The sequence below is a fragment of the Alligator mississippiensis genome, chromosome 16 (assembly GCF_030867095.1).
Source record: "Alligator mississippiensis isolate rAllMis1 chromosome 16, rAllMis1, whole genome shotgun sequence".
Classification (NCBI taxonomy): Eukaryota; Metazoa; Chordata; order Crocodylia; family Alligatoridae; genus Alligator; species Alligator mississippiensis.
In genome coordinates this window covers 34,431,903-34,455,427 of record NC_081839.1, presented here as the reverse complement: position 1 = coordinate 34,455,427, position 23,525 = coordinate 34,431,903, and the positions used below count along the sequence as shown (strand labels likewise).

The following is a 23,525-nucleotide window of genomic DNA, read 5'->3' as shown; positions in this document are numbered from 1 at the left end:
TTGGCCGCCGGCCGCGGCCGGACGTGACGCACCTGTCATCGGCTCCGCGGCACCTCGCGCCGCTGCGGGTCGGGGGGTCGCGCGGCCCGGCCCGGCCACGAGCGCGGTGAGGAGCGGGCGCGCCACGTGGGGGCCCCTGGCCACGTGGCGGGAGGGCGGGGGGGCAGGGCACGTGGGGCCAGGGGAGGGCGAGGGACCTGCACCTCGTGGCTTTCCCGGTGCTGAGCGCCGCCCCCGCGCCCCGCAGCGTTCCCCTGCTCTTGCCCCTCCTGCGCCGAGTCCAGGAGCCCGCCGGAGCCCGAGCGGGGCGAGCTGCCTTTGCCCTTGACGGCCTTTGCCCTGGGGAGCGCGGGGGCGCGTCTGCGCAGGAGTCGCCTGCAAACCTGCCGCCCCGCTGCTGCGGTTAAACCAGTTCCCCTCCCAGCCCTCGCGGATGTGGGCAGCGAGCAGCGGTGCCGAGGCGCAGCGCTCTTCCTGCCGCCGCTTCCCCGCGGGCCCTTTCTCTGCAGGTGTCGCGGGCGCGTCCCAAAGCCCAGGCCACGGGGCTGGCTTGGCTAATAGTTAACTGCGCGCAGCCGTGGGAGGACGCGGCGCCCAGGTGGCAGCAGGAACCAGGAAGGGCCGGTGAGGAAAGGAGATGAGCCCTGAGCTCGTGTGACCTTTCTCTGCCTCGCCTGCTTACGGCGGGAGCGGCTTTGCCCTGATCGCCAGCCTGAGGCTGTGTCTGCCGCTCTGAGCTCCCTTCCCCCGGCACCTTGGGCCACGAGGGAGGCCCGGGGACCGGGCACTGGCAGCGCGGCCGCAGGGGGGGAGCAGGGCCCTGTGACGCAGCGGCCGAGCAGAGTCGAGCAGTCAGACAGATTATCCCTTTCTTCTGCCCGTCAGCAGCGTCCACAAGGAACAGGACAAGGGGCCGTTTGCTGCGGCCAGCTTGGGGCTGAGGGTGTCCAGGCTGGCAGCCGTCTCCCGGGCCCCCAAGGGGACGCTGAACAGTGAGATGCCAGGTCCCACAGCCAGCGCTGCTGTACAGGGCACCGGCTAAACCACAGTGCAGGAGCTGCCTGGACAAAGAGCAGGGGCCTGCCTCTTCCAGGAGGGTAGAAGTCGCGGGGCTCGCAAGCTGTGTCCTGGCAGCGTGTTCAGGGAGAGCGTCGCAGTGGGCTGCGGGACATCGTGGTCGGGAGCTCGCTGGGGGCTTGCCTGGGCCCTGCTTCTCTCAGCCAGGGTGTAAAGGGCTCTCTGTCTCCCTCTCTCCGCAGCCCGTTTGTCTGATGCCTCATTGGAGGTGGCAGGTGCCACTATGGAGCGTGATGGAGGCCACACTGTGTATCCGCACGTGCCTTTGGCTGACTGCAGCCGCGATGCCCTTGCTGATGCCAAATGGACTTGCCCACAGTGCAGAACTCGAACCTGGAGCTGAGACCTGGGGGAAGGCCCGAGGCTCTGGCGAGCTCACCTGGGCAGTGAGCCTCAACGTGCCCGAGGGGGCCGCCTTGTCCGAGGAGGAGCTGGTGCGGCAGGCAGATGACCTGGCCAGGACCGCCGGCCTGGTGAATGTGGGCCGTGTTGGGGAACTGCGGGGCCATTACCTCTTTGCCTACCAGCCGGCCGGGCGCATGGATCAGAAGCCGGAGGCAGTGCGGAGAGCCGTGGAGGCTTTGTTTGCACAGCACGATAGCGTGCGGTGGCACTCGGAGCAGAAGCTGCTGAAGCGCTCCAAGCGCAGTCTGCACTTTAATGACCCCAAGTACCCCGAGCAGTGGCATCTGGTGAGTGCCCTGTGCCCCGGGCACCTCTGGGTCTCACTGCAGCTAACGGGTGGCCTGGCAGAGCTGGCAGGGGGGACCTGGCATGACCTGCAAATGGGGAAGGGAAAGCCGTCTCTTGGCAGTGCCATGCCTGATGCTAACAAGCTCATGGAGGTGAAGGGATTGCCTGTCTTGGTACCAGCCTTGTGCTGCTCATTGTGGAGGAAATGCTGCAGGCCTGCCCCCCGCTCTGCGTGGAGGGGGGTTAGTGCCAGCAGCTCCCAGTCTCTGCTGCAGATGGGAAGTGGGGATTTCTGAGGCCTGTGCTTGTCCTTGACCTTCCCCACCAGTGCTGGGGACTGCAGTGCTCAGGGCCCCTTTTTTCTGCATCCCTGCTGCCAGCTTCTCCCCTGCCCTGAGCCAGGCTGAAGCCGTGGGAGGCTGGCAGGACTCCTGGCACCTGTCTGGGGACTGGGAGCGCCATCCCCAGCCAGACCTGCCCTGCTGCTTGGGACCTCCAGCCCTGTCCGACTTTCCCTCATCTCTCGTTTTCTTTTTGGTGTGCAGAACAACAGGCGGAGCCCGGGGAAGGACATCAATGTGACGGGCGTGTGGGAGCGGAACGTGACGGGCCATGGCGTGACAGTCGTGGTAGTGGACGATGGCGTGGAGCACACTATCAAAGACATACAGCCAAATTACGTGAGTACCCAGCTGCCCAGTCTAGGGCACGATGCCCCGGCAAGGCCTGAAATGAGACTTGGCTTTTGGGCAGAGCTTGGCAGGAGCCAGCCTTGGCCCCTTCGCTTCTGTGCCCGAGGTGGAGGCTGCTTGACTCTCCAGCCCTCACGGTAAAAACCAAATGAGCGGAGGCCATGGGCCTAGTCGTCATTAGGTGACGAAAGGAAACTGGCAAGGACAGAAAGGACGGTGCCTGGAAAGCCCGGGTGGTGCTGGAAGCTCAGCAAGCTGGCTGGGACAAGAGGGAGGATGAGGAGGCATTGCTGGATGCCAAAACATCTTTGAATTGGACCCCCCGACATGAAGCGGGGCCCAGCGCTGGCTCTGGCTACACCTTTTCTGCAGGGATAAATACGGGTGTTCAGGCACGAGGCCGCGTGGACCTTGCCTCTGAGTTCCTGAGGCTCTTAGTATTAAGTCCTGCTTTCCCCGGAGGAAGCCTCTAACCAGGGGTGGTGGGTGTGTTCTCAGAGCCCTGAAGGCAGCTATGACTTGAACTCCAATGACCCCGACCCCATGCCCCACCCAGATGAGGAGAACGGAAACCACCACGGGACACGCTGTGCCGGTGAAATTGCGGCCGTCCCCAACAACAGCATCTGCGCCGTGGGCGTGGCCTACGGCAGCCGCATTGCAGGTGATGTTATCTGAGGCCAGTGGCTTTTCGGTCCTCTCTCCTGTGCTCACTGAGTATTTTTCCCTTATCTCGGGGTGAGGGGTGGGGCTTTTCTGGCCTCTGCTGGCGTCACTCCTGTGTCGCTGCCATCCTGGAGGGCCTGGAAAAAGTCCAGCTGCCATGGTCTGAAAGCCACTGTGTCCCTGGTTCCCCATGGCACGAGAAACACCTCCCTTGGTGCCATGTGACACTGCCCAGGCCACGTGAGCTCTTGCCTGCCTCAAACTCCAGCCATGCAGCCGAAAGCTTCCTCTTTGGTTGAAACATTCCTTAGATAACACGGCCCCTGGTGCAGAAACACGTGCAAAACAGTTTGTCCGCGGCATCAGTACTGCACCACGTGCTCCCGGGGAAGCCAGGTGCTTTCCCATCCCCGGACAGTCCTGGCACTGCCTCACGCTTGGTCTCGAAGGCTCCTTGGCTTGTACGTGGGCCTGGCTACATCAGGAAGCCAGTTCCAGTTGCCTCTGCCCTTCGGCTGCGGCGGCTGCAGAACCGTGGACTCCCTGCTCCACGCTGCACCCGCTTGAAGCCTGCCGCCTCGGCTCAGGGTGCAGGTGTCTCTGTGTCCAGCAGGTGGTGCTGTTCTCCATAGAATAACCCCACCCCATTTCGCAACCCCAGGGACCCCCTTCAGTCCCACAAGATCCCAAAATGCTTAGCGGGCTGTACACAAAGAGACCCCTTCGCTTGCTGCCTGCATGCAGCTGTGTCTGGGGAGGAATACCGCAGCTATTTGACAGTGCATGGTGCCACAGTACAGAAGTCGGGCCCAGAAGACAAGGTGGTTGTGCCTGGCTGAAGCAGAGGAGGGGGTGGGAACAGCACCGTGTGAGCTGGCTGGTGTCCGGGAGGCCTGAACACACAGCTGTGTTCTTGCACAAAGCACCGGGGCTTTTTGAGTCCTATGGAGGCCACACGTGACATCTTTCGTCTCACCTGAGTCCCCTGCCCCACTTCTCCATCCCACTACTGCCCCAGCCCACAAGCCAAGAGCAGGTCAGCAAAATAGTGCACGGTGACCTAGCAGCTACCAGGAGCACCCCGTTTCCAGACCTACTCCTCCCTGCTTCCTCGTGCTGTGCTGGGGGGATATGACTCGTTAGCCTGGTCCTCAGTTCGCCAGGCCAGGATGAGTCCATGTGGCTCATATGCTAGTGCTGATCTGCTAGTGCTGATCTGCGGAGAGCCAGTTCAGTCTGGCTGAGGGGGAGCGTGCCCCAGCTGCAAACCTGCGGAGGCTTGTTCCTGCTAATTGTGACACTAATGGTCCTTTGCTGCACAGGCATCCGGGTGCTGGACGGGCCTCTCACCGACAGCATGGAGGCCATCGCGTTCAACAAGCACTATCAGATCAACGACATCTATAGCTGCAGGTGAGCCCTGGCCTCAGGCTGTGGGGGAGGCAGGGGCTGCCACAGCGTAGCAAGCTGGATGGGAACAGCAGCGTGGCCTCTGCGCCCACGGGGCCAGCCAGAGCCTGCTGTGGGGAGCGCTGGCAACGCCTGGGCTGTGGTTTGTCTGCAATTGCCAGGCTGCTGTCGCCTTCCCTCCAGACCCGCTCCCACCCGCTTCCTCTGTTTCCAATTAGCAGCTCAGCCGCGAGGCACCAAGATCAACAGCACCGCCCTTCGTGCACTCGCTCCTAACACCGAGCAGGCAGCATGGGGCCAGCTCGCTCTGCCCCAGATAGCTTCTGCTGGGCTTGAGAACAGCAGTGGTAGGGGGGCCACAGACAGGGAGACCCCAAGGGTGACAGGGAGAGTTGGCAGGTCTCTGGTGCCCTTTGCAGAGGGGTCTTCAGACATTAATGAAAGTTCTGTACCTTCCCGTGGCAAGGATGGCTCGGGGTTGTTGCCCCCACCTCGAAGGGGTTGGAGTGCAGAGGAGGGCCATGAGCTCTCAGGATCATATAGCAGAGCTGGGGGAAGGATCCAGCAGCCCTGTCCCTGCTGTGCTACTTCAAGCAGCAGTGGCCATGGTATGCATCCCAAGGGCAGTCTGTGGGCCGCGGTTTCGGGGCCTGCTCAGGGTTTCACACAGTGTGACGGGTTCATGTTGTTTTTCCACAGCTGGGGCCCTGACGACGATGGCAAGACTGTGGATGGCCCTCATCAGCTAGGAAAGGTAGAGTGGAACGGGGTCAGCCCCTCCCCACCCCCTCCCCGGCAGGGACAGGCTGGAGTGGGGCACATCAGGCTCCTGGGAACGTGCTCGCGAGTGGTGACGCCTCCCCCACCCTCCTCCGCAGGCCGCGTTGCAGCATGGAGTCATTGCTGGTCGCCGAGGCTTTGGGAGCATTTTTGTTGTGGCCAGCGGCAATGGGGGACAGCACAGTGACAACTGCAACTATGACGGCTACGCCAACTCCATCTACACTGTCACCATTGGTAACCGGACCTACGGGCCTCTTGCGTACCTGGCTCCCTGGGCCTGGGGGCGGTGTCCTGAAGGGGCGGCTGTGCTCCCCAGCATGACACCCCAGGGAGCTAAGGTCAGGGTCCCCCATACAGCCTGGATGGCCGTGGCTATGGCTGCTCCACAGGCTCTGCAGAGGCGGGGGGCGGCACTCGAGCTGAGCAGCACTTGTTCTGAGCCAGATAACCAAGCAAGGCCCCTTCCAGTCCTGCTCCCTCCCCTGGCGGCACTGCTCACAGCAAGGGTGGCCGGAAGCTTTGTTGCTCATCACACCTGCCTGGGGTCTGTGCCTTGCCCAGCAAGCTAAGCGCACCTCCAGCAGGTGCCAGCACCTTAGAAGTCCTGTTCCACCGAGGGCCCCTGAGATGGCCTAGCTGGCAGTGCTGGGCTGTGATACAGGGTGGTGGGTGGGTGGCTCTTGGCCCACATCAGGGGAAGTTCTGCACCGTGTATCAGAGAAGCTGCGGGGGTCGACAGTCTGTTGGGGAAAGCAGAGTGACACAGCAGAACTGCCAGCCAGGAAAGCACTCACCCAGGTCTGCCTCCCTTCCCATCCTTCCCTGGGTCCATCCTCATTATGCCCCTGTCTCTGAAGCTGTTGGGCTGGAAAGTGCTTGCAGCCTCATGTAAAACCTGCTGAACAGCTGCTGCTCTCAGAAAAGTTTCTGGGCCAGAAGGCTGGGAGGGCTCATGCAGGGATTTTCCCCTGAGCTCAGGTCCTGGGTCATCACAAGAAGCCAGCCTGGGTAGCACTGAGCACTGGCTAAGTCAGCACCATGCTGACTGCTCCAAGCAGCTGTTTGAGAATCACCCTGGCCCCCAGCCTCTGCAGGCCCCGTCTAGGACAGGCCACGATCTTTGTGCATCTAAGTTGGCTCAGTCTGAGCTGGGTGAGAGCTTGACCTCCCACAGAACATGGTCTGCAAGAGGGAGTAGCTTGACTTACACCCTCATGAGACTCCACACGTGGTAGCTCAGGAAGACCCAGAGCCTGCATGGCACGCAGAGGACGCAGGCTGTGCCCACATGGTGCAGTGGTGGGAGGGTTGGGGAGCCCAAGGAAGAGAGGTCACATGGAAACCATAGATGACTCTGCTGCATACAGGATTGATAATCTGGTCCCCATGTCACCCTCCCTGGTTCTGCTGCATTGAAACTGCCCCTGTCAGGTCCTGATTTGGCTCTGCCCTGGGTGCAAAGAAATTGGGAGAGAATGAATTGACGAAGAGGCAGCCCAGGAGAATGGGCAGAGTGCGGGTCCAGGAGCAAAGGGCTCCTGCTAGCCTTAATGCTCAGACAGGCAGGACATGTGAGCCTGCACCTGCCCTGTCACATACCTCCGGGGCACCTGACCTACGTCCTGGTGGCAGGGGCAGATTAGCGAGTGTGAGGGGCTGGAGGCTGAGACAGCCACGTCATTAAGGAAATGTGGCCAGGAAGCCAGAAGTGCTGCCAGTGACAGCAGCTCTGCTCTGTGTCATCTGCTGGCATTTTGCCAATTAGGATGAGACTTAATACAATCAGTGTCCCAGAATCCTTGCCCCGTGGGTTGCAGGGCCCTGTTCTGACACGGGCACCATGCGGCTTGGTCAGGGGCTGCTCCTGGGACCCCTAGTAGGGACAGCACCCCACCCAGCTGGCAGCTGCAGTGCAGAGGGGGTGCACAGCAGCCTTTGCACGTGCCCTATCAAGATGGCACTAGGATGTCGTGTGGTGTGCACAGGCAGTGGATGAATGAGAGGGTGGATGGACAATGGCACTTAGGATGGCAGCAACATCCACAAATTTCTGCATTCATGGGGGTGTTCTTTTCCAGGAGTTTATAGCTAGAGAAACGGAGACCAAGGGGGAGTGTGACGGGCCTGAAATCATAGGCCCGTGCATGCAGAACCAGGAGCGTGGGTCGGGCCTCCCAAACCCTGGCCCTGGGCTCTGGTCAGGAGCCCGTTCTGCCTCTCACTAAGGCCCATCATAGCGACCCATGTGTTGAGCAAAGGCTGTGATAAAAAGGTTTCTGCAGCAGGTTCCTTCCTGCCAGGTGAAGAGGAGGAGAGTGATGGTGAGTGGCTCAGGAATGGCCCCTGGTCCTCTCTGGCCGATGTGTCCCTGAAAGTGAGGGTTGCACAGAAAAGGCCCTGCTCTGCTCACCTCCTCACCATCACTGTTTGGGGACACTGACTCCAGGCCATCTCATGCCCCTAGCATTCGTTTGGCCCTGTGGAGCTTCCCCATAGGGGCCGTTTTGCAGTGAGGCCTCTGCTGGATACGTGGGGTCTTGCTGCCCCTGCCCCTGCCCCTGCATGGGAAGCCCAGCCGTGGCTACGAGAAGGGCAAAACATGCCACTGGGAGGGAAGGGACCGCCTCTGACCCATGCCCTCTGCTCCACCAGGCGCAGTGGACGAGATGGGCTTCATGCCATTCTACGCCGAGGAGTGCGCCTCCATGCTGGCCGTCACCTTCAGCGGCGGTGACAAGTTGATGCGGAGCATTGTGAGTAACGCGCCGGGCAGCCTTTCCCACTCGCTCTCCCGGGCCTGGGACAGCACAGACCCTGTCAGAGGTTTGGTCTAAAGGAAGGTGCCCAAAGTGCTGCTGGGGTCCCTGCTCTTCCTCCATGCAACCAGGGGCTCCCTGCTGGGGACTTCCTGTGGAGCCTTCTCCCTCCTGGCAGGTTTTGCCCAGAACATCAGCATTGTCTGCACTCGTGCTGCTGCCTCCTGGAGACAAAGCCAGGGAATCCCAGGGCTGCCTCAATGCCAGCGTCCCCCATAAGTCACCCCAGCCGGTGGGCTGCTTCATCTCCTTGGGATGAGTCTCTCAGCATTGGAGTCTGAGGGCCCTCGCCCTGCCCCTGCCCCAGCAGATGCTCCTGGCCACGCTGGGTTTAGGGCCTAACCATTACCTGTTTCGGTCTCTGGGTGAGCAGAGAATTTCCTCCTGGAGCCAAGCTGGTGTTCTTGCTACTGCGCCCTCCCTGCTGGCTCCCTGCTGTCCCTGGCATCAGTCGTCTAACCTAGAACCCCCTGGACTAGTCTCGTGCCTTCCCAGGGGAGCAAATGACCCCAGCCCAGTTACTGCCTGGTGCAGCTGGAGCCAAGTCCTGCCCCCCCTGCCCAGACCCTGGGACTGTTCTGCACCATCACTGCCTGGGGGCAGGGCAGAGACAGCAGCCGGCTCGGAGCTGCCTAACCATGTCCTGCTCCCCGCAGTCCAGCTCAGCCTCTCAGCGGGGCTGAGAAATATTTTTATCCACTTCTCCTTTCTGCCAAAGAACATCTTGTCAACAAAATGTCCCAGAGCTGAACCCTGCCAGGGTCAGGGGACAGCAAGGCCCAGTCCCCAGCTGGGACTCGTTGGCTCGGGGCCACTTCCCCAGGTGGGATCAGACATGGTACATTCCTCAATTTGGGCTGGCACACCCATGGGACAGGTGCCCTCGCAGGCCCGTGCCCCATGGCACTGCCCCAGTGCTCAGAGGCGCAGAGCCAGGCTCTGGAGGGCCATGAGACTGACGCTGGTGCAACGAGACCCTCCTCTGCCCCCAGCTCCAAAGGGGCAGCTCAGAGGCAGGGTCCTTCCCCTTAGAGTGTCCCCAGGCTCTGCTCTAACATGCTGTGCTGGTCTCCTGTCTGTGGGACCTGTGCCCAGGGACGCTGGGAAAGTCTGCATTGGTGACGAGCTGAGCTGGACTACTTGCAACAGCAGCTGTCCTGCCCCCTTCCTCACCCCCGGCGCATTACTGATCTTTTCAGGGGGGCCCACTTGGTAGCAGAGGGCACAGATGAGGATGTGCCTGCCTCCTGGACTGGGTGGCTACAGGCTCTCCTTCTCCCTGGCGCACACAACGTTCTGTGCCTCCCGTAGCCCATCTTGGCAGCCAGCTCCCAGGAGGTCCCCAGCACTGTGCACAGCCTTGCTATCCTGGCTGACGACCTCAGTGTGCTGGAAAGCCAGCTCCTGCATCTGTGCTGCGTGAGCAGGCAGAAGCTCTGCTTCCAGGGACTGGGGTCCTCAGGGGTCAGGGGTCAGCGCTGTGCTGGGGAGGTGAGTCCAGCATGGGTGTCAGATCCTGCCACCCAGAAATCCCTGGGGCAGGGGGCAGGCACTCTTGTGCTGCCACCCTCTTCCCATGTGTCCAGGGGGACATGAATTGAGCACAGTGCCTGGTGTCACAGGCTTGGACCAGGCCGCTTCTCGTCCCAGCATGTCCTCCCCACCCCACTCCACCCCACCCCAACACAGCCAGTGGCACATGGAAGCTTATCTCTGACTCCTCCATGATACTATGGACCTAGGTTTGCATTGGGAAGGGAAACCCCTACTACATGGGAGTGAGGGAGAGCTAGGCAGAGCAGGTCATGCTCCTGCATAGTCTTCTGTCCGAAGCAGCTTCTTGGAGACAGAGCGAGAGAGAGATGCAGTGTCTCATTAGCAGAGAGCATGCACAATTTGGCCGTGGTTAAGCCGCTCTCCAGGGCAGGGCTGGGATCCTAGTCGTCTCACTGCAGAACAGGAGCAGACATCGCTCACAGGCACAGCATGGGGGCCGGCGGTCGGCAGTGCGGGCTTCCAAGGGAACGTGCTGCTGCGGACACTGCTGGCACCGCTCCTGGGCTGCGCTGGCTCCAGCTGTGCTGTGCTCAGCGGGCACAGCCGGTTGTTTTTGCAAGCTGCTGCTTTCCCACATGCAGGAAGACGGGAGGGGAGAGAGCACTCCGGGGCAGTTCAGAACTATAGTACGTGTAGGATGGACAGAGCCATGACCCCTTCCCCTTCCCCTGGGGCTCAGGCTTCCTTCTCTTCCTGCTGCACCCAGAGTGGACTGGGGGAGATGGGGCTAAGAGCACAAATTTGTGCCCCTCCCAGCTGGTGTGGTCACAAATCAAGACCCCAAGGTGCGTTTTTGTCCTGATGATTCTGAGGGCTGGCACAGGAAATCATCTAGTTTGGGTCATTCCTGGAGTTTATGAGAGCAGGCCAAAGTAGACATATGCTTATCTAGGGGGCTTCAGAAAGATCTGGTCCTGCCTGGAGCGGGCAGCTGGATGGGGTGACCCCAAGGGCCCTGCCAGCCCTTTGCTCTTGGGTTCTGCGGTTCTTCCCTGAGAAAGCCCAGATGCCCATCCAAGGAATAGGTTAGACTAAGACTCCTGCAAAGGAAATGCAACCAGTAACAGAGCTTAAGTTTTCCTTTGCAAATAACTTATACGAAGGCAGCTGGTTTGCACCCCATGGGTGCAAGGGAAGAGGAGACTCCCCCAGCTTGGGGCTTGGCTGGACTTGCCACCCTGGAACAGAGGGCAGCTCTTCTTTTGCCTGCTCAGGTTCCATCCAGCCTGAGGTCTGCACCCTCTCTGGGGAGGACTCGAATGCCCTTTCTCCCTCAGGAACTGGCACACAGGAGGCTACTACAAGTGTTGCACTTCTGCCCACAGGCCTGAGGTAGATGCCTCACGTGGCCCAGGCATGACAGACCCCTTCACCCTTTGCAATATCCCACTCAGCAGTGCAGGCAGCTGGCATCTCAGCCGGGCCAGACGCATCCCTGTACCGGGAGTGCATCCTCCTGCTTTGCAAATGCCTTTTAATTATCCCTCAGTCAAGACGGAGTTAATGCTTGCAGCAGCCATCTCTACTCTTGTTCAGGCTATAAATGTTCTCCGGTTTCCTTAACGGGAAGAATTTAATACGGTCCCTGGCGCGATGCGCATTTCCTACCAAAATGTGTGCTGCTGCCCAGGGTTTCTGGGATTATGCGCAGCCTCTGAGTGCAAGCTGCAGCTGTTAACAGCTGACAACACGGGCTTGAGCACAACATAAAAGCCAGCAAAGAGGCTCTGGTTCTTGGCAGGGGAGAGCCCGCTGTGAGCAGAGAGATGAATGTGCATGCCAGTTTGCAGTGGGCTTGAACTGGGTTTCAATTAAAGCTGTTTCCTGGTAGGAAGAAGGGCAGAATCATGCCCTTTCACGAGACTTTTCTGATGGCTTCCCTAAGGCTCCCCTGTTGCATTTCGTCTAAGCAGACACTAAGGCCAAACTTGACCTAGTTACACTGCTTTGAAGCCAGAGTAAATCTCTGGCCTGCCATGGCACTCATTCAGAATTACCTTGGGGGGTCTAAAAGCACAATGTGGCCTGATAGCTTGATTATCTCCCACGCTACGACTGGTTTATTGCTCTCCTGGCTGGCAGCTGCCGTGTACTTCCCCTCTTGACAGAAATGACTGACTGTGGCTGTCTTGGTCCCTGTTAGCAGAGCACTCACGAAAGGCATCTGAGAAAACTTGGCGCTTGAGTGCAGGCGTAGTCGTGTCAAGTGCACGGCAGCTCCTCCCCAGCCCCCGTGGAAGGGGCCGATTGCGACGGCGCTTAGGCCTGTCTGGCTACAAGCGTGAGCGGTCCTGCCAGCGTCAGCAAGAGCGCTTGCCCCCATTGAGCTCGGCCATGTGGAGTTCCCTGGTGACAGGGGCCGTCGCTTTCTGCACTTGGAGGGGGTGGGGGGCTGCTGGAGGAGCACACCATCCCCCTGCCAGGCCATCAGCTGCTGCTCTGTTCCTGCATGCAGCCCTTGCCCCAGAGTCCAGCTGCCCATGCTGGAGGGCCCCACGGTGCTCAGTGCGGGGCAAGAGGCAGCCAGGTGAGCAGGGAAGCCTCTGCGTCCTGGGCCTGGCGCACTGTACCATACGTTGGCTGTGAGGTGCTTGGCTTTGCTGCTGTAAGGGGCAGGGCAGGGCTGTGCTCTCCCTAAATGCAGTGCGCCGGGTGAGTGTCTGCCTGGCATCTGTCCTCTGCAGACATGTGCCACATGCTCTGAGCCCGTCTGACTTCTTCTGGGCCCTGAGGGCACAGCCATGGTTATGGTTTGGTGCAGAGGACGGTCCTGCTGGCCTGTGGCCAAAACCCCTGCTCCTGTGTGGAGGGTTCACTGCTCTACCTCACAAAGCCCTGGGAAGCCTGGCCCTGTGCTGGGGATGGGGAGTTAAGGCCCAAAGACTGGAGCTGGGATGCTGGGTGCTGTTCCCAGCTCTGCTGCTCTCCCCCCGCCTCTGGGGACAAGCTGACAGTGGCTGATAGGTGCTTTCTGGAGACAGATGTGCTCTTGGCCCTGCTGTTGGGAGGGGAGGCTGCTGTTGCCAGGCCCCAAAATGTCCCTGGATGCTTTTCCTGGGGTAGGGAAGGAAGGGAGAACCGTGCTGCAGTGCTGGGGGCCGTGGAAGGGCTCATTCCCCCAGGGGATCCCTGGAGTCCAGCTGGGGCTTCCTGCTATGAGTCCTACCCTGATGTCCCTGCATGGAGCTTCCAAACCCGTGGCCCTGCGCGTCTGCTGCCCCATCAGCTTCAGCCTTCTTGGGGTCCAGGGAAGGCACCAAACCTGAGCTGGGAGGCTGGGGGACGTGCTCCCAGCAATGCCGGCAGGCTTGGTGGCATGCAATGGGATGAGCTGCTCCTCAGCCATACCTCCCTGCCTAGGGTAGGCAGCATGTGCCAGCATGGGGAGGCCTGGGGCTGCTTTTAGTGCTTTGTTTTGTAACTGTGCAGCACCTAGTGTGACTGGTTCCAGTCTCCGCTCTGCCACAGACTTCCCACATGGCCTTGGCCAGGTTCCTTAGCTTCTCCATGCCTCAGTTCCCCTTCCATCAGAACAGCTATAGCAGCCCAGCCCTCCGGGGCACTGTGAAGACTGAGGCATCTGACAGGCAATGTCTCTTTTCTTTTCAAAGGTGACAACAGACTGGGACTTGAAGAAGGGCACGGGCTGCACAGAGGGCCACACAGGCACATCGGCTGCTGCCCCACTGGCAGCCGGCATGATCGCCTTGATGCTCCAGGTGCGACCCTGCCTCACCTGGCGGGATGTCCAGCACATCATTGTCTTCACAGCCACAAAGGTGAGCAGACAGCCCTGCAAGGAAGGCTTCTTCCCTGGCTCTGGCTGTGGGGAGCTCGGGGTGGCTGTTCTGCCCCCTCCACTTCTCCATGTTCCTGACCTGCCCTGGGTCCCGCCGGGAATGTGCAGGAGGCAGGCAGCAGTCTGCTCTGCCAGGATGACTGGCGGGATGTTTGTCCAAGGCAGCTTTGGGTCTGCCACAGCCAGAGCACCGCTAGGCTGCGAGCTGGGGCAGCACAGGCCAGGACAGCATGCAGGGTGACTTTGCCATGGGAAAGCAGGAAGGCCCAGGAAGCCCTTGGCTGCTTACTACTACCCGGGGCCTGAAGCAGAGGGGGCAGAGCTCCCACTGAACACAGTCCTTACATCCCCTGATCCGGGGCAGCCCCTGCTGCCTCCAGTGTGGCCTGGGCTGCAGGAGGAAGCAGCAGGTGCTGAACGAGGCACTGGGATGTGGCACACGGACAGGGTTTCTTTGTACATGGGAGTGCCTGTGTGCGCGCATGTGTGTGCATCCCCCGGTTTATGTTATGCGGCAAGATAAAACTTGCTTTGACAGGCAGCAATTTTTTCCACAGTTGGAAGCAGCCACTTCCCAAGTGCCAGGCCTGACCAGTAACGGGAACCAGACCTGTTCTGCCTGCGGGTTTCAGAGGCTTTAGTTCTTCCTTTCAAATAAGGCCTCTTGCCTCCCTGCGGGCTGCGGGAACTGAGGGCACTGGGCACCAGTTGGGGTGTTTCAGAACAGAGGCAGCACTGCCCTGGGTGCGGTTTGTTCTCCTTGGACACAGTTGTGGGGAATCTTGACTGGGCCACATTCATGTTACTCACCCTCCACCCATCTGCAGCTCAGCTGGGGGGTTTTGCTGGGCCAGGCTGGCTGGTATCTGTGCGAGCCCACTGCAGGGAGCTGGGAAGAGGTGGCGGGGAGGGTACATCCCAACACCCTGTCCCTGTGCGCAGTCAGGCAGCTACCTGACTTGGCCATGCATGGGAGAGACGTGTGCCTCCCCACACCAGGTCAGCCTCTCCAGGGTGACATGGCCCCTCGGTTGTCTTGCAGTACGAAGATCATCATGCCGTCTGGGACACCAACCAGGCTGGCTTCAGTCACAGCCACCAGCACGGCTTCGGCTTGCTCAACGCCTGGAGGCTGGTCAATGCTGCCAAGGTAATTCACAGCTCCGGCCCCCCCGCAGGGCTGCTCCATATGGCCTCCCAGAGAGACAGTGCTGGGGGGGGCCCTGGCTGCTCCTTCAGGGCAGACCCAGAAAGGCAGGGCTCCCGTGCCCGACTACCCCCCGCAGCATGGCCCAGAGCACGGGCTGGCTGCGCCCTGCTTCTGACTTCCACCAGCAGAGTCGCTTCCTCCATCCCGGCTTTAGAGCCTGAGAAGGGAAGCCCCAGCCTGACCTCAGGTCCCCGGGGGCCTGCAGCCTGGCAGTGCCAAGCACGCAGTGACAACAGTGCAGCCATGGCAGGGAGTTCAGCTAGCTCCATACACCCTGCCCTGCAGCCCCTGCTTTGCCAGACCTTGCCAGAGCTCCTCTCCCACGGGCTCCGGGGTCGGGGGTCACCTTCTAGGGTAGCCAAGGCCTTTGCACCCGGGTGGGCGGCCCCCGCAAGGAGGCTGCTTGGGGGATGAGGTAATGAGCCCTACAGCAGAGCTGGCTAACCTGCATCCTCAGAGCACTATATATAGCCATGGCCGGAGCCTTGTTTATGGGACCCGACAGGTTTGATTCATGGCCCTGGGAGGCGTGGCAGCAGCATGCGGAGGCGGCAGCGCCTGCCCCTCCTCCCATGGCAGGCAGCACCGAGTGCCTGAGCAGGGGGATGCAGTGGTCTCTGCAGGCAGCAGTGGGGCTGGGAGAGCCACGGTGGGGCTGTGGAGCTTGGAGCAGCAGTGGGGAGTCCTAACTTCTAGGTCCTGTGCCCAGCTCTGCCACTGATTCACTGTGAGGCCTGAGTCCAGTCCCTTCAGCTTCCTCCCCACCCCCCGCAGCATTCCCTCTGCTCTGGGACAAGCTCTGGCCGCCTCTGCCAGGCGGGTTGGTACCACTTCCCTTCACCTGGCCTCTGCTGCTCTAGCCTCACACTCGGGGCTTTTCTCAGCATCCCAGGGTGTGACACCTCACTCCCAGGCCCCACATATAAGTCCCCACATCAATAGGCTGCTGCTGCAAAATGCTTAACAGCAAGGACACGGAGGCCTGCAATGGGGGCATCAGTGATAAGGCTGGTCTGAGCAAGACCCAGGCTCAGAGGCTCATGCCTGAGGCTGAAGGGCCGGAGCGAGCACAACCCAGGGTGGAACCCACACATGCCCCCGCTTCCTTTCACAGATCTGGGAGTCCGTCCCGTACTTAGCGTCGTACGTCAGCCCCATGCTCAGGGAGGGCAAGGCCATCCCCATCCTCCCACAGAGGCTCGAGGTCTCCTGGAACGGTGAGTGTTGCCCGGCTCTCTGTGCAGCCCTTTCTGTGGGCATGGTGGCTCTGAGACGCAGGGCCTCCAGACTCATGGGGCACCTGCCCTGGAGCCTCCGAGTCCCTCCCCACCCTGCCTGCTGGGCACCAGTCTGCAAGGAGCTTGGGAGGGGCAGAGCCAGGAAGAGGGAAGTGGGGAGCACAGCTGACTGCAGCCACATCACTGGTGTCCCGAGCAGGGCCTTCAAAGAGGTCCTGTGTGGTCTGCAGGTGAGGGGCCTCTTCCTCCCGTCCCATAGGCCAAGAGAGCAGGGGGTGGCCGGGAGTCCCAGGGAAGAGGGGATCTCTGGCTACCGCAGAGCCTGCACGGTTAAAGCAGAGCAGACCAGACTTGTGCTGCCTTTGGAGGAGGCTGCTGCTTGGCTTTGAGACAGGGGCATTGGTTGCAGGCTCCACTGGAGGGGGATCATGTGCGGCAGCTCCAGACACACCAGGGACAGGAGCAGGGGCCATGCTGGAGACAGGCCAGGACAAGGAGGGATAGCAACGGCAGGTGAGCTAGGCAGGGGCGGCACTGCCGGAGCTACAGGCAGCACAGGGCAGCTAGCCAGGCTGGCTCAGGGCAGGCCCAGGAGTGTTTCAGTCTGGGAATGAGGGAGTTAAGTGTCCTGATCCTTCCCTCTTCCCCTGGGTTACTGCTGCCTCCAGAGGGACCGTTCCGCTTGTTGATCTGCTCCCTCTCCCGGCACACGATAAGGCTAATGAACGGATGTCTTTGGGAAACCAGAGAGGGGAGTGAGTGCTCCCAGCCGTAGGGCGCTGGGCCATAGCCAGTCCAGCTCGCTCGGCGGCTTTGACCATGTTAGGTAATGCTACAGCTCCTGACTTGGCCGTCCTGTCCGCACAAACAAGGCGTCTCTCCGAGCCGCTACTGGGGGGAGCCTGGCAAGGAAGAGGAGCTGGCATGGTGCAGGCCAGCCCGGGGCTGGTGGGGCTCCGTTGCCCTGTGCCCTTCAGAACAAGCTGCCTTTGTCCCAGGGGAGTTGCCCTCACTGCCTGCATCACTGCACCACGTGGGCACCAGCACTGCTGCTCCCTGCCCCTGCAAGATGACCCCCATTGCTAGCCCTGGTGGAAGTCCATGGAAAGCTGCCTCTGAGGCCTCAGGACCCCCGATTGACCCTGGGCCTCCTGCGTTTAGCCCACAGTACCTATGTGGGGCGGCACAAGCAGGCTGAGGGATTGCCCCCCGACCCAGGGCTGAGCCCAGGGCTCTGCCGTCTCCAGGCCCGTGGTGCCAACCTTGGGTTGCATAGCCTCATGCTGCCTGGACCAGCAAGGGGCAGGGCTGGAGAAGCTGGTCCGAGGGTCTCTCCTGGGTGGCAGCAGTTGAGTAAGGAGCTCAGCGTTACAGCCCCAGGGGCGGTGCCCCAAGGCCTGCACAGCACCGGGGCCGGGTTTGTCAGTGGAGTCGAGCTTGTTCATGTCTCGCTCAGAGCTCCAAGTTCACGGCGAGGGGAGGAACAGCCCGGCCAGCTCTGCACGCATTTGCCCTAAAAGGAATTGTGCGGCTGGGAGCAGCATCACAAACAGGCAGCTGGGAAAAGCCAGCGCTCTGGGAGCAGGGCCGAAGGAATGCAAGAGGCTGCCGGTGGCCCAGGTACTGCAGGGATCTCAGAGCCGACCCTTTGCTCTTAGGCACCAAGGGTGTCTGGAGCTGCAGCGGGGGGTTGTGAGACGCAAGTGGCCGCATGGCTTCATGACTAATGAGCACCATTAGTGAGAGCAGCCCGCAGGAGCTGTTGAGGCCCTGCTCATTCCCGTAGCTTGGAGACAAGCAGTAGCTGCCCCCTGCTCCCTGGTCGGGGTTGTGGGGGCAGCCAAAGGACTAGCTTCACCGAGCTGCTGCACCAGCTCCTGACATCGGACTCGCCAGCTGCGGAGGTGGCGGCTCCATCACTACATGGGCTGGCAGCTGGAGTGAGGGCTGGGAGTCAGGACTCAGCTTGGCAGCTAGCTCCCTAGGCCAGTTGCTCGCAGCCTGGAAGGGGAAACAAGGCCTAGCTCTTGGGGCGCAGTGAGGCTGGGAGGGCTGAGGTCAGCCCTGTGCGTGGGGCCCCCGGCCAGCATGGGGCCCAGGATTAGCTCCTGGTGGCCAAAGATCAAAGGTTGCTTGTGTCCCTGAATCTCCTGGCAGCCCCCTGCCCGCTCTGGCATTCGCAGGCTCTGAGTCAGGAATCTGCTGTCAACTGCCCATACCGCGTGCACGGCATCGAATCCGGATCTAATCCAGACAGGGAGGCGTGCAAGGAGGGGCCGCCACAGCCAGGGCTGCAGGGAGGGCACACAGGACAGTGCGGGAAAGCTTCTCATGGCCCCCGCATACGTGCTAACGTCTCAGAGGGCAGGTCCATTGCCCCGGCCTGCGGTGCTGCCAGGTGTCTGGGGGGCGTCTATCGTTCACTAACCCTCGTGCCACCTGCTGCCAGCCCCCTCTGGAGTGGTGGCCCCATGTTCCAAGCCCCTTCACCCCATCCCCATTGCCCTCCTGACTTCACTGCCCCTCACAGCCACCAGCAGGAAGCATCCGACTCATTCCTGTGATGCTGTTGTGCAACACTGGGGGCATAAGGGATTTTACTCTGGAGACAAACCTGGTCTGTGGGACCAGCTTCCTGCAGGGACAGGCGGCACGTCCTGCGCTCCACCTCCTGCACCTGGGGTGCCCAAGCTCCTCAGTGCATGTGGGAAAAGCAAGGCATGCGTGAGCTTCCTATGAAGTCACTGCGCATCAGAGCTGGGGGCACAGCACACTTGGAGCTGCTTGGATAAGCATCCAGTTTACTCTTGAACACCTTCCTGCCCTTCGAGCAGGGGGCTGGACTCGATCTTCCGAGGCCCCTTCCAGCCCTAATGTCTATGAAATCTATGCTTCCCCTGGGGCTGGCCAGAGCCTGAGAAGGCCGTCCAGGCCCCAGGGCTGACCGATGGGTGGCTGCGCTGGGTGGAAGCTCTGTTCGTGGCCCAGGGTGGAGGGAAGGAAGAGAAGGAGCAGGAAGGCCTCACCAGTGCCGGCAAGCTGCCCACCCTGCTGGGCATCTGGGAACGCCCCAGCCAGCCCCCTCTTCCCTCTTCCCCAGTCACCCTGGCTGACCTGGAGCTGTCGGGCATGAGGACACTGGAGCATGTGGCGGTGACGGTCACCATCACTCATCCTCGCCGTGGCAACCTGGAGATCAGGCTCTTCTGTCCCAGCGGCATCATGTCGCTGATTGGGACCACGCGGAGCATGGACTCGTAAGCGCGGCAGGCATTGGGTTGGCTGATGGGAGTGGCACACCCATGGAGGGGTGGGGGCATGTTTCCTTGGGCTGTGGGGACTCCCATGTATCTCCTGCTCTGCTGGCCCTGGGGAGCTCAGTTCAGAACCTGGCAAAGCCCGCAGATCTGCCAGAGATGGGTCCAGGTGCGGAGCAGGCTCCTGCACCGCACTGGGGCAATGAGGGTGAGGTTCGCAGTCATGCATCTCTCCCTGTTCCCAGCCAGTGTCCAGTGTAACCCTTGCCACAGGCCACCTCTGAGCTCCTTGTAACCCAGCCCCCAGGGAGCAGGGCTGGCCTCCGCGAGCTGCTTTGTGTGCGTGAGCAGCGCTGGCTTGGTGGCAGCTCGCCCTGTTGCTGCCCTGCAGACACAGCCTGGGGGTCTCCCTCTGGCCCCACAGTCTCCCCTGGCTCACACCAGGCCCTGTGTAATTGTCCAGGGGTGTCCAGTCCCTGCACCAGGGCAGCTGGGCCTGTCACACCCCAGTCACCAGTAGTGGTTTCATATTTGTGTCTTTCCTCTTGCAGGGACCCCAGTGGCTTCGCTGACTGGACCTTCTCCACAGTGCGCTGCTGGGGAGAGGAGGCGCAGGGCACCTACAGGCTTGTCATCAGGGACACTGGTGAGTCCTTTCCTTCAAGACCAGAAGGGTCCAAGCAGGGTTTCTCCAGCCTTGTGCTCTGATATTGGATGTGGACACCTCCCGGCATTGCCCTGGGCTCATGGGGGGGGTGGGGGGAGGCTGAGGGGGTGCATGACCCCTGCTCTCCGCTGCCCGCAGTATTGCAGGGAAAGCAAGGAGCCCATCCCCAAGCCAGTCGCAGGCTTTCCAAGCAGAGGAGTGCCCACATGCATGTCCTCCCATGGCCTGCTCTGGGTGCAGGCTCCCTGCTACCTCTTGGGCCATCAGGAGCCCTCTGCTTTGGCTGGGAAACAGCAGCACCAGGCAGTGCCTGGGCCCAGCTGGCAGCATTCAGCCTGACCACGGGACCTTGCTTCCCCAGGGGACAAGACCCTGCCGGCAGGGATGCTGAAGCAGTGGCAGCTGACGCTATATGGCTCTTCCTGGACCCCAGATGAAATGAAGCAGCGGCAGAGGTAGGCTGCTGGCCTCACGGGAGCCCTGTCCCCATCACCCACCTGTGTCCTGGATGCCTTGCTTCCTCAGTGGCTGCTGGTGGAGGGGGTGGTTCATGCGGGTGTTGGGGCTGTGGGCAAAGGCGCCGCATGGAGCTCACCCCAGGCCAGTGGAGCTGTGGCCACCCCTGAGCCAAACTGCTCTCACTAGCCCCAGGACTGCACGGGCCATTAACCAAGTTGCTCAGGAGTGCTCAGTGCCCCTGTGGGGTATCTGCACAGCCTGCAGCTTGGCACGGCTGGCAGGTTGTCCCAGCATCCCAGGGATGTAGCACCAGCCCTTGGTGAGGGGAGACCGGGGTTCATCCCATCTGAAGGGCGAGCAGAGGCTGAACCCTGGGAACGGTAGATCCTGGCCTGGGAAACTGCCTGGGGGAACTGGCTTGGCAGGCAGGGTCAGGATGGGGCATGGAGCCCTGCAGGGGCCTGCCATAGACTTTGCAGGGGGCTGGTAGCAGCCAGGTGTGTCTGGCCCTGGGAGGGAGGGTGACCCGGCCCCTGCCCCAGAGGCGAGCATGCACGGGGCCTTTCCCACAGGGAGGGGAGGCAGTGGTGCCCCTGTCCCTGACTGCAGGTGTCTCCTGCCTTCAGGCTGCTGGAGGAAGCCATGAGCGGGCAGTACTTGAACAACGGCTTCTCCCTGCCGTGCCCCCCGGGACTGGACATCCCGGAGCAGGAGCCGTACACCATCACCACCAACACCCTCAAGGTAGTGCAGGGCGGGTGAGGTGGGACGGGTGGGCGCCATGTCCCCAGCCTGGCTGGAAGCAGTGATTGGGGCTGCATGGCCGGGGCTGAGCACAGGGGAGTGCAGCTTCCCCTGGGGTCACCAGCTCCATCCCCACACATCAGTGATCAGAGGGATCAGTGCCTGACCCGGCTGCTGCCCCAGGGGAGAGGAGATTGGGGCAAGAGGCTCCCAGACCTTCCCCGGTGCTCCTCAGTGTTCTCCTGGGAATTCTCCCCCCTCCCCGGTTCATGTCCCCGCTGCCCCACTCTCCTGGGCAGGGGCTGAAGGCGATGCTCTGTGGGGATCAGCAGGGAACATGAGGCTTCTCCTCAACCTCCCGCCTCCAGGCCAGCCATGGTTTGGACAAGCCAGGGTCCCTGGGAAGCAAGACCGGTTCTCCTAAGGCCCAGCACAGGCCCAGTTCCTCCTGGTGGTGCCACCCCATCGCACCCTGTGTAGCAGACACAAGTCATTGGAAAAGGGGGTGCCAAGAAGGGCTGAGGACCCCCTCTTCGGGCTGTGTCTCCCTTTGGGGAAGCCACCACTGCAGCAGGCTCGGCTGTGACCTGCTGGCATGACAGGGGTCGGGGTGGCAGGACACAGGGGTCTGGGATCTGGCTGTTCTGCTTGGGGGTCTCACGAGGCTTTCTCCGCCCCCATTGCAGACGCTCATGCTGCTGGGCTGCTTCGCTGTGTTCTGGACCGTCTACTACATGCTGGAGGTGTACCTGACCCGGCACCAAGTGACCTTTGACCTGACGTGCCATAGCTCCTCCGCCTGCAGGTGGTACCACCGGGGCGGGAAGCACCGGAGCCTGGAAGACGGGCTGGAGATGGAGTCTGTCCTGCTGTACACAGAGAAGGACATGGAGGAGGTCGAGGTGGAGGCTGACCCCCCCATGCCCAGCCTGGGGACACAGGGGGATGAGGCTGGCTGGAGCCCGCTGGCCCCCAAGTTCTCCACCAGTGAAAGAACCACAGGCTTTCATGAGGGGGCTCGTGCGGGTCCAGGATACTCTGGCCGGGACATGGCCTCTGAGCTCCTCTTGGCTAACAGGGAGCAGCAGACTTGCTAGTTGGGGCTGAGGACCTGAGGCGCTGGCTGCACCCTCGCCTGGGCACCAGGCACAGGGCTGTTACCGACCCAGCTCAGCCGCAGCCCACTGCCGCTTACCGCAGGGAGGCGGGCGCTGGTGCGGCTCAGGGGCTAGCGCAGCATGGAGATGCGAAGCAAAGGAGAGGCCGTGAGGGCCCCACGTTCCCCAGCGCAGGAGCCTTGCTCTCTCCTTGCACAAGCTAAACAAGCCTTAAACCATTTACTGAGGAGTCTGCCAGGCAGCGACACTCAGGGCTCCCTGTCCGTGCTCAGCGCAGCCCTGGCCCACCCCCCGGGCGGCCGGCAGGAGCCTGGCTACAGGTAGGATGCTCTCCTAGAGAGGAATGCTGGGCCCTGGAGCTGAGCTCCCCACTGCGGTGCAGTCTGGCTGTGCGTGGCACAGGTGTTGCTGTCTGTCCACCTGTTTGTCTGTCTCTGCACACTGTTAAGCCGTTTGCTTTGTTCTGCTCCGTTTGTTTTTTGCTGCACGGGTGGCTTGGCCCTGGCCTGCCAGCCCCACTGTGAGGGCAGGGAAGGCCCTTGCCCAGCCCCTGCTTGGCCCCCAGCTGCCGCTGAAGGGCTCCCAGTGACTGTGAGCGAAGTCCCGGGGGTGCTTTCTCCCAGCCCTGTGACTGTGAGACTGATGCTTCTGTTGGAAGAAGTGCTGGGTGGGCAGACCTGGGAACGGCAGCAATTCTCCTGGGGGGACGTGGGGGCCCTGGCTGGCTCTCGGGTGCACCTGGTATCAGGAGGGAGCCCCTGGCAGAGTTGTAGTGGCTTGCCTGGCTCTGGTAGCCAAAGCGAAGCCAAGTGCCCGGGACCGGCAGGCTGGCGCCCTGCTCCCCCTCCCTCTGCAGCCACCCCAGCTCCTGCCAGGGTGCCTGGGATCTGCCCGCTGGCAGCAGCATTCTCGGGGCTCTGTGGGTTCCCCCCAGATGGGTTCCCAGTTGGCTCGCGTGCCCCCGTTGGACCAAAGTCAGAGGCAAGAAATAGCGCTTGCCCCTTTTGCAACCGCAGCAGCTGCCCGTGTTCCCTTGTCTCTCCCCCCTCCTCTCGCACACACCGGCCACCCCTGTCTGAGCAGACGGGCCGACAGGCTTGGCTCAGCCGGGGAGGGCGTTGTGGCCGTGTGGCTCCAGCCATGACCCACCCTGCTGCCCTTGTGCCGCGCTGTCCCCTTCTCCCAGGAGCAGTGGTGGCTGGTGGGCAGCGGGCACAGGCAGGGTCTCAGCGACCGTCACGGCACAGACTGGGTTTCTTTTCTAAGAGTTGGGGTTTGATTTTTTTAACAGCGAAGCTCTTTCTGTGCCGCTTTCCAAAATAAACTCTTCTAAAAACTG

At 61.6% G+C, this 23,525-nt stretch overlaps 1 protein-coding gene across 1 annotated transcript; it reads left to right on the top strand.

The window, feature by feature from the left end:
* The first annotated feature begins 13 nt into the window (after window positions 1-13).
* Window positions 14-23,525, top strand: PCSK7 (proprotein convertase subtilisin/kexin type 7). Its single transcript, XM_059720033.1, has 16 exons — window positions 14-106; window positions 1,260-1,769; window positions 2,316-2,450; window positions 2,961-3,126; window positions 4,451-4,541; window positions 5,238-5,292; window positions 5,417-5,555; window positions 7,974-8,074; window positions 13,306-13,473; window positions 14,536-14,643; window positions 15,818-15,920; window positions 19,042-19,198; window positions 19,750-19,844; window positions 20,227-20,320; window positions 20,951-21,068; window positions 21,755-23,525. Exons 2-16 carry the CDS (start codon window positions 1,272-1,274, stop codon window positions 22,163-22,165), a joined length of 2,439 nt encoding a protein of 812 aa, XP_059576016.1. The 5' UTR covers window positions 14-106; window positions 1,260-1,271; the 3' UTR covers window positions 22,166-23,525.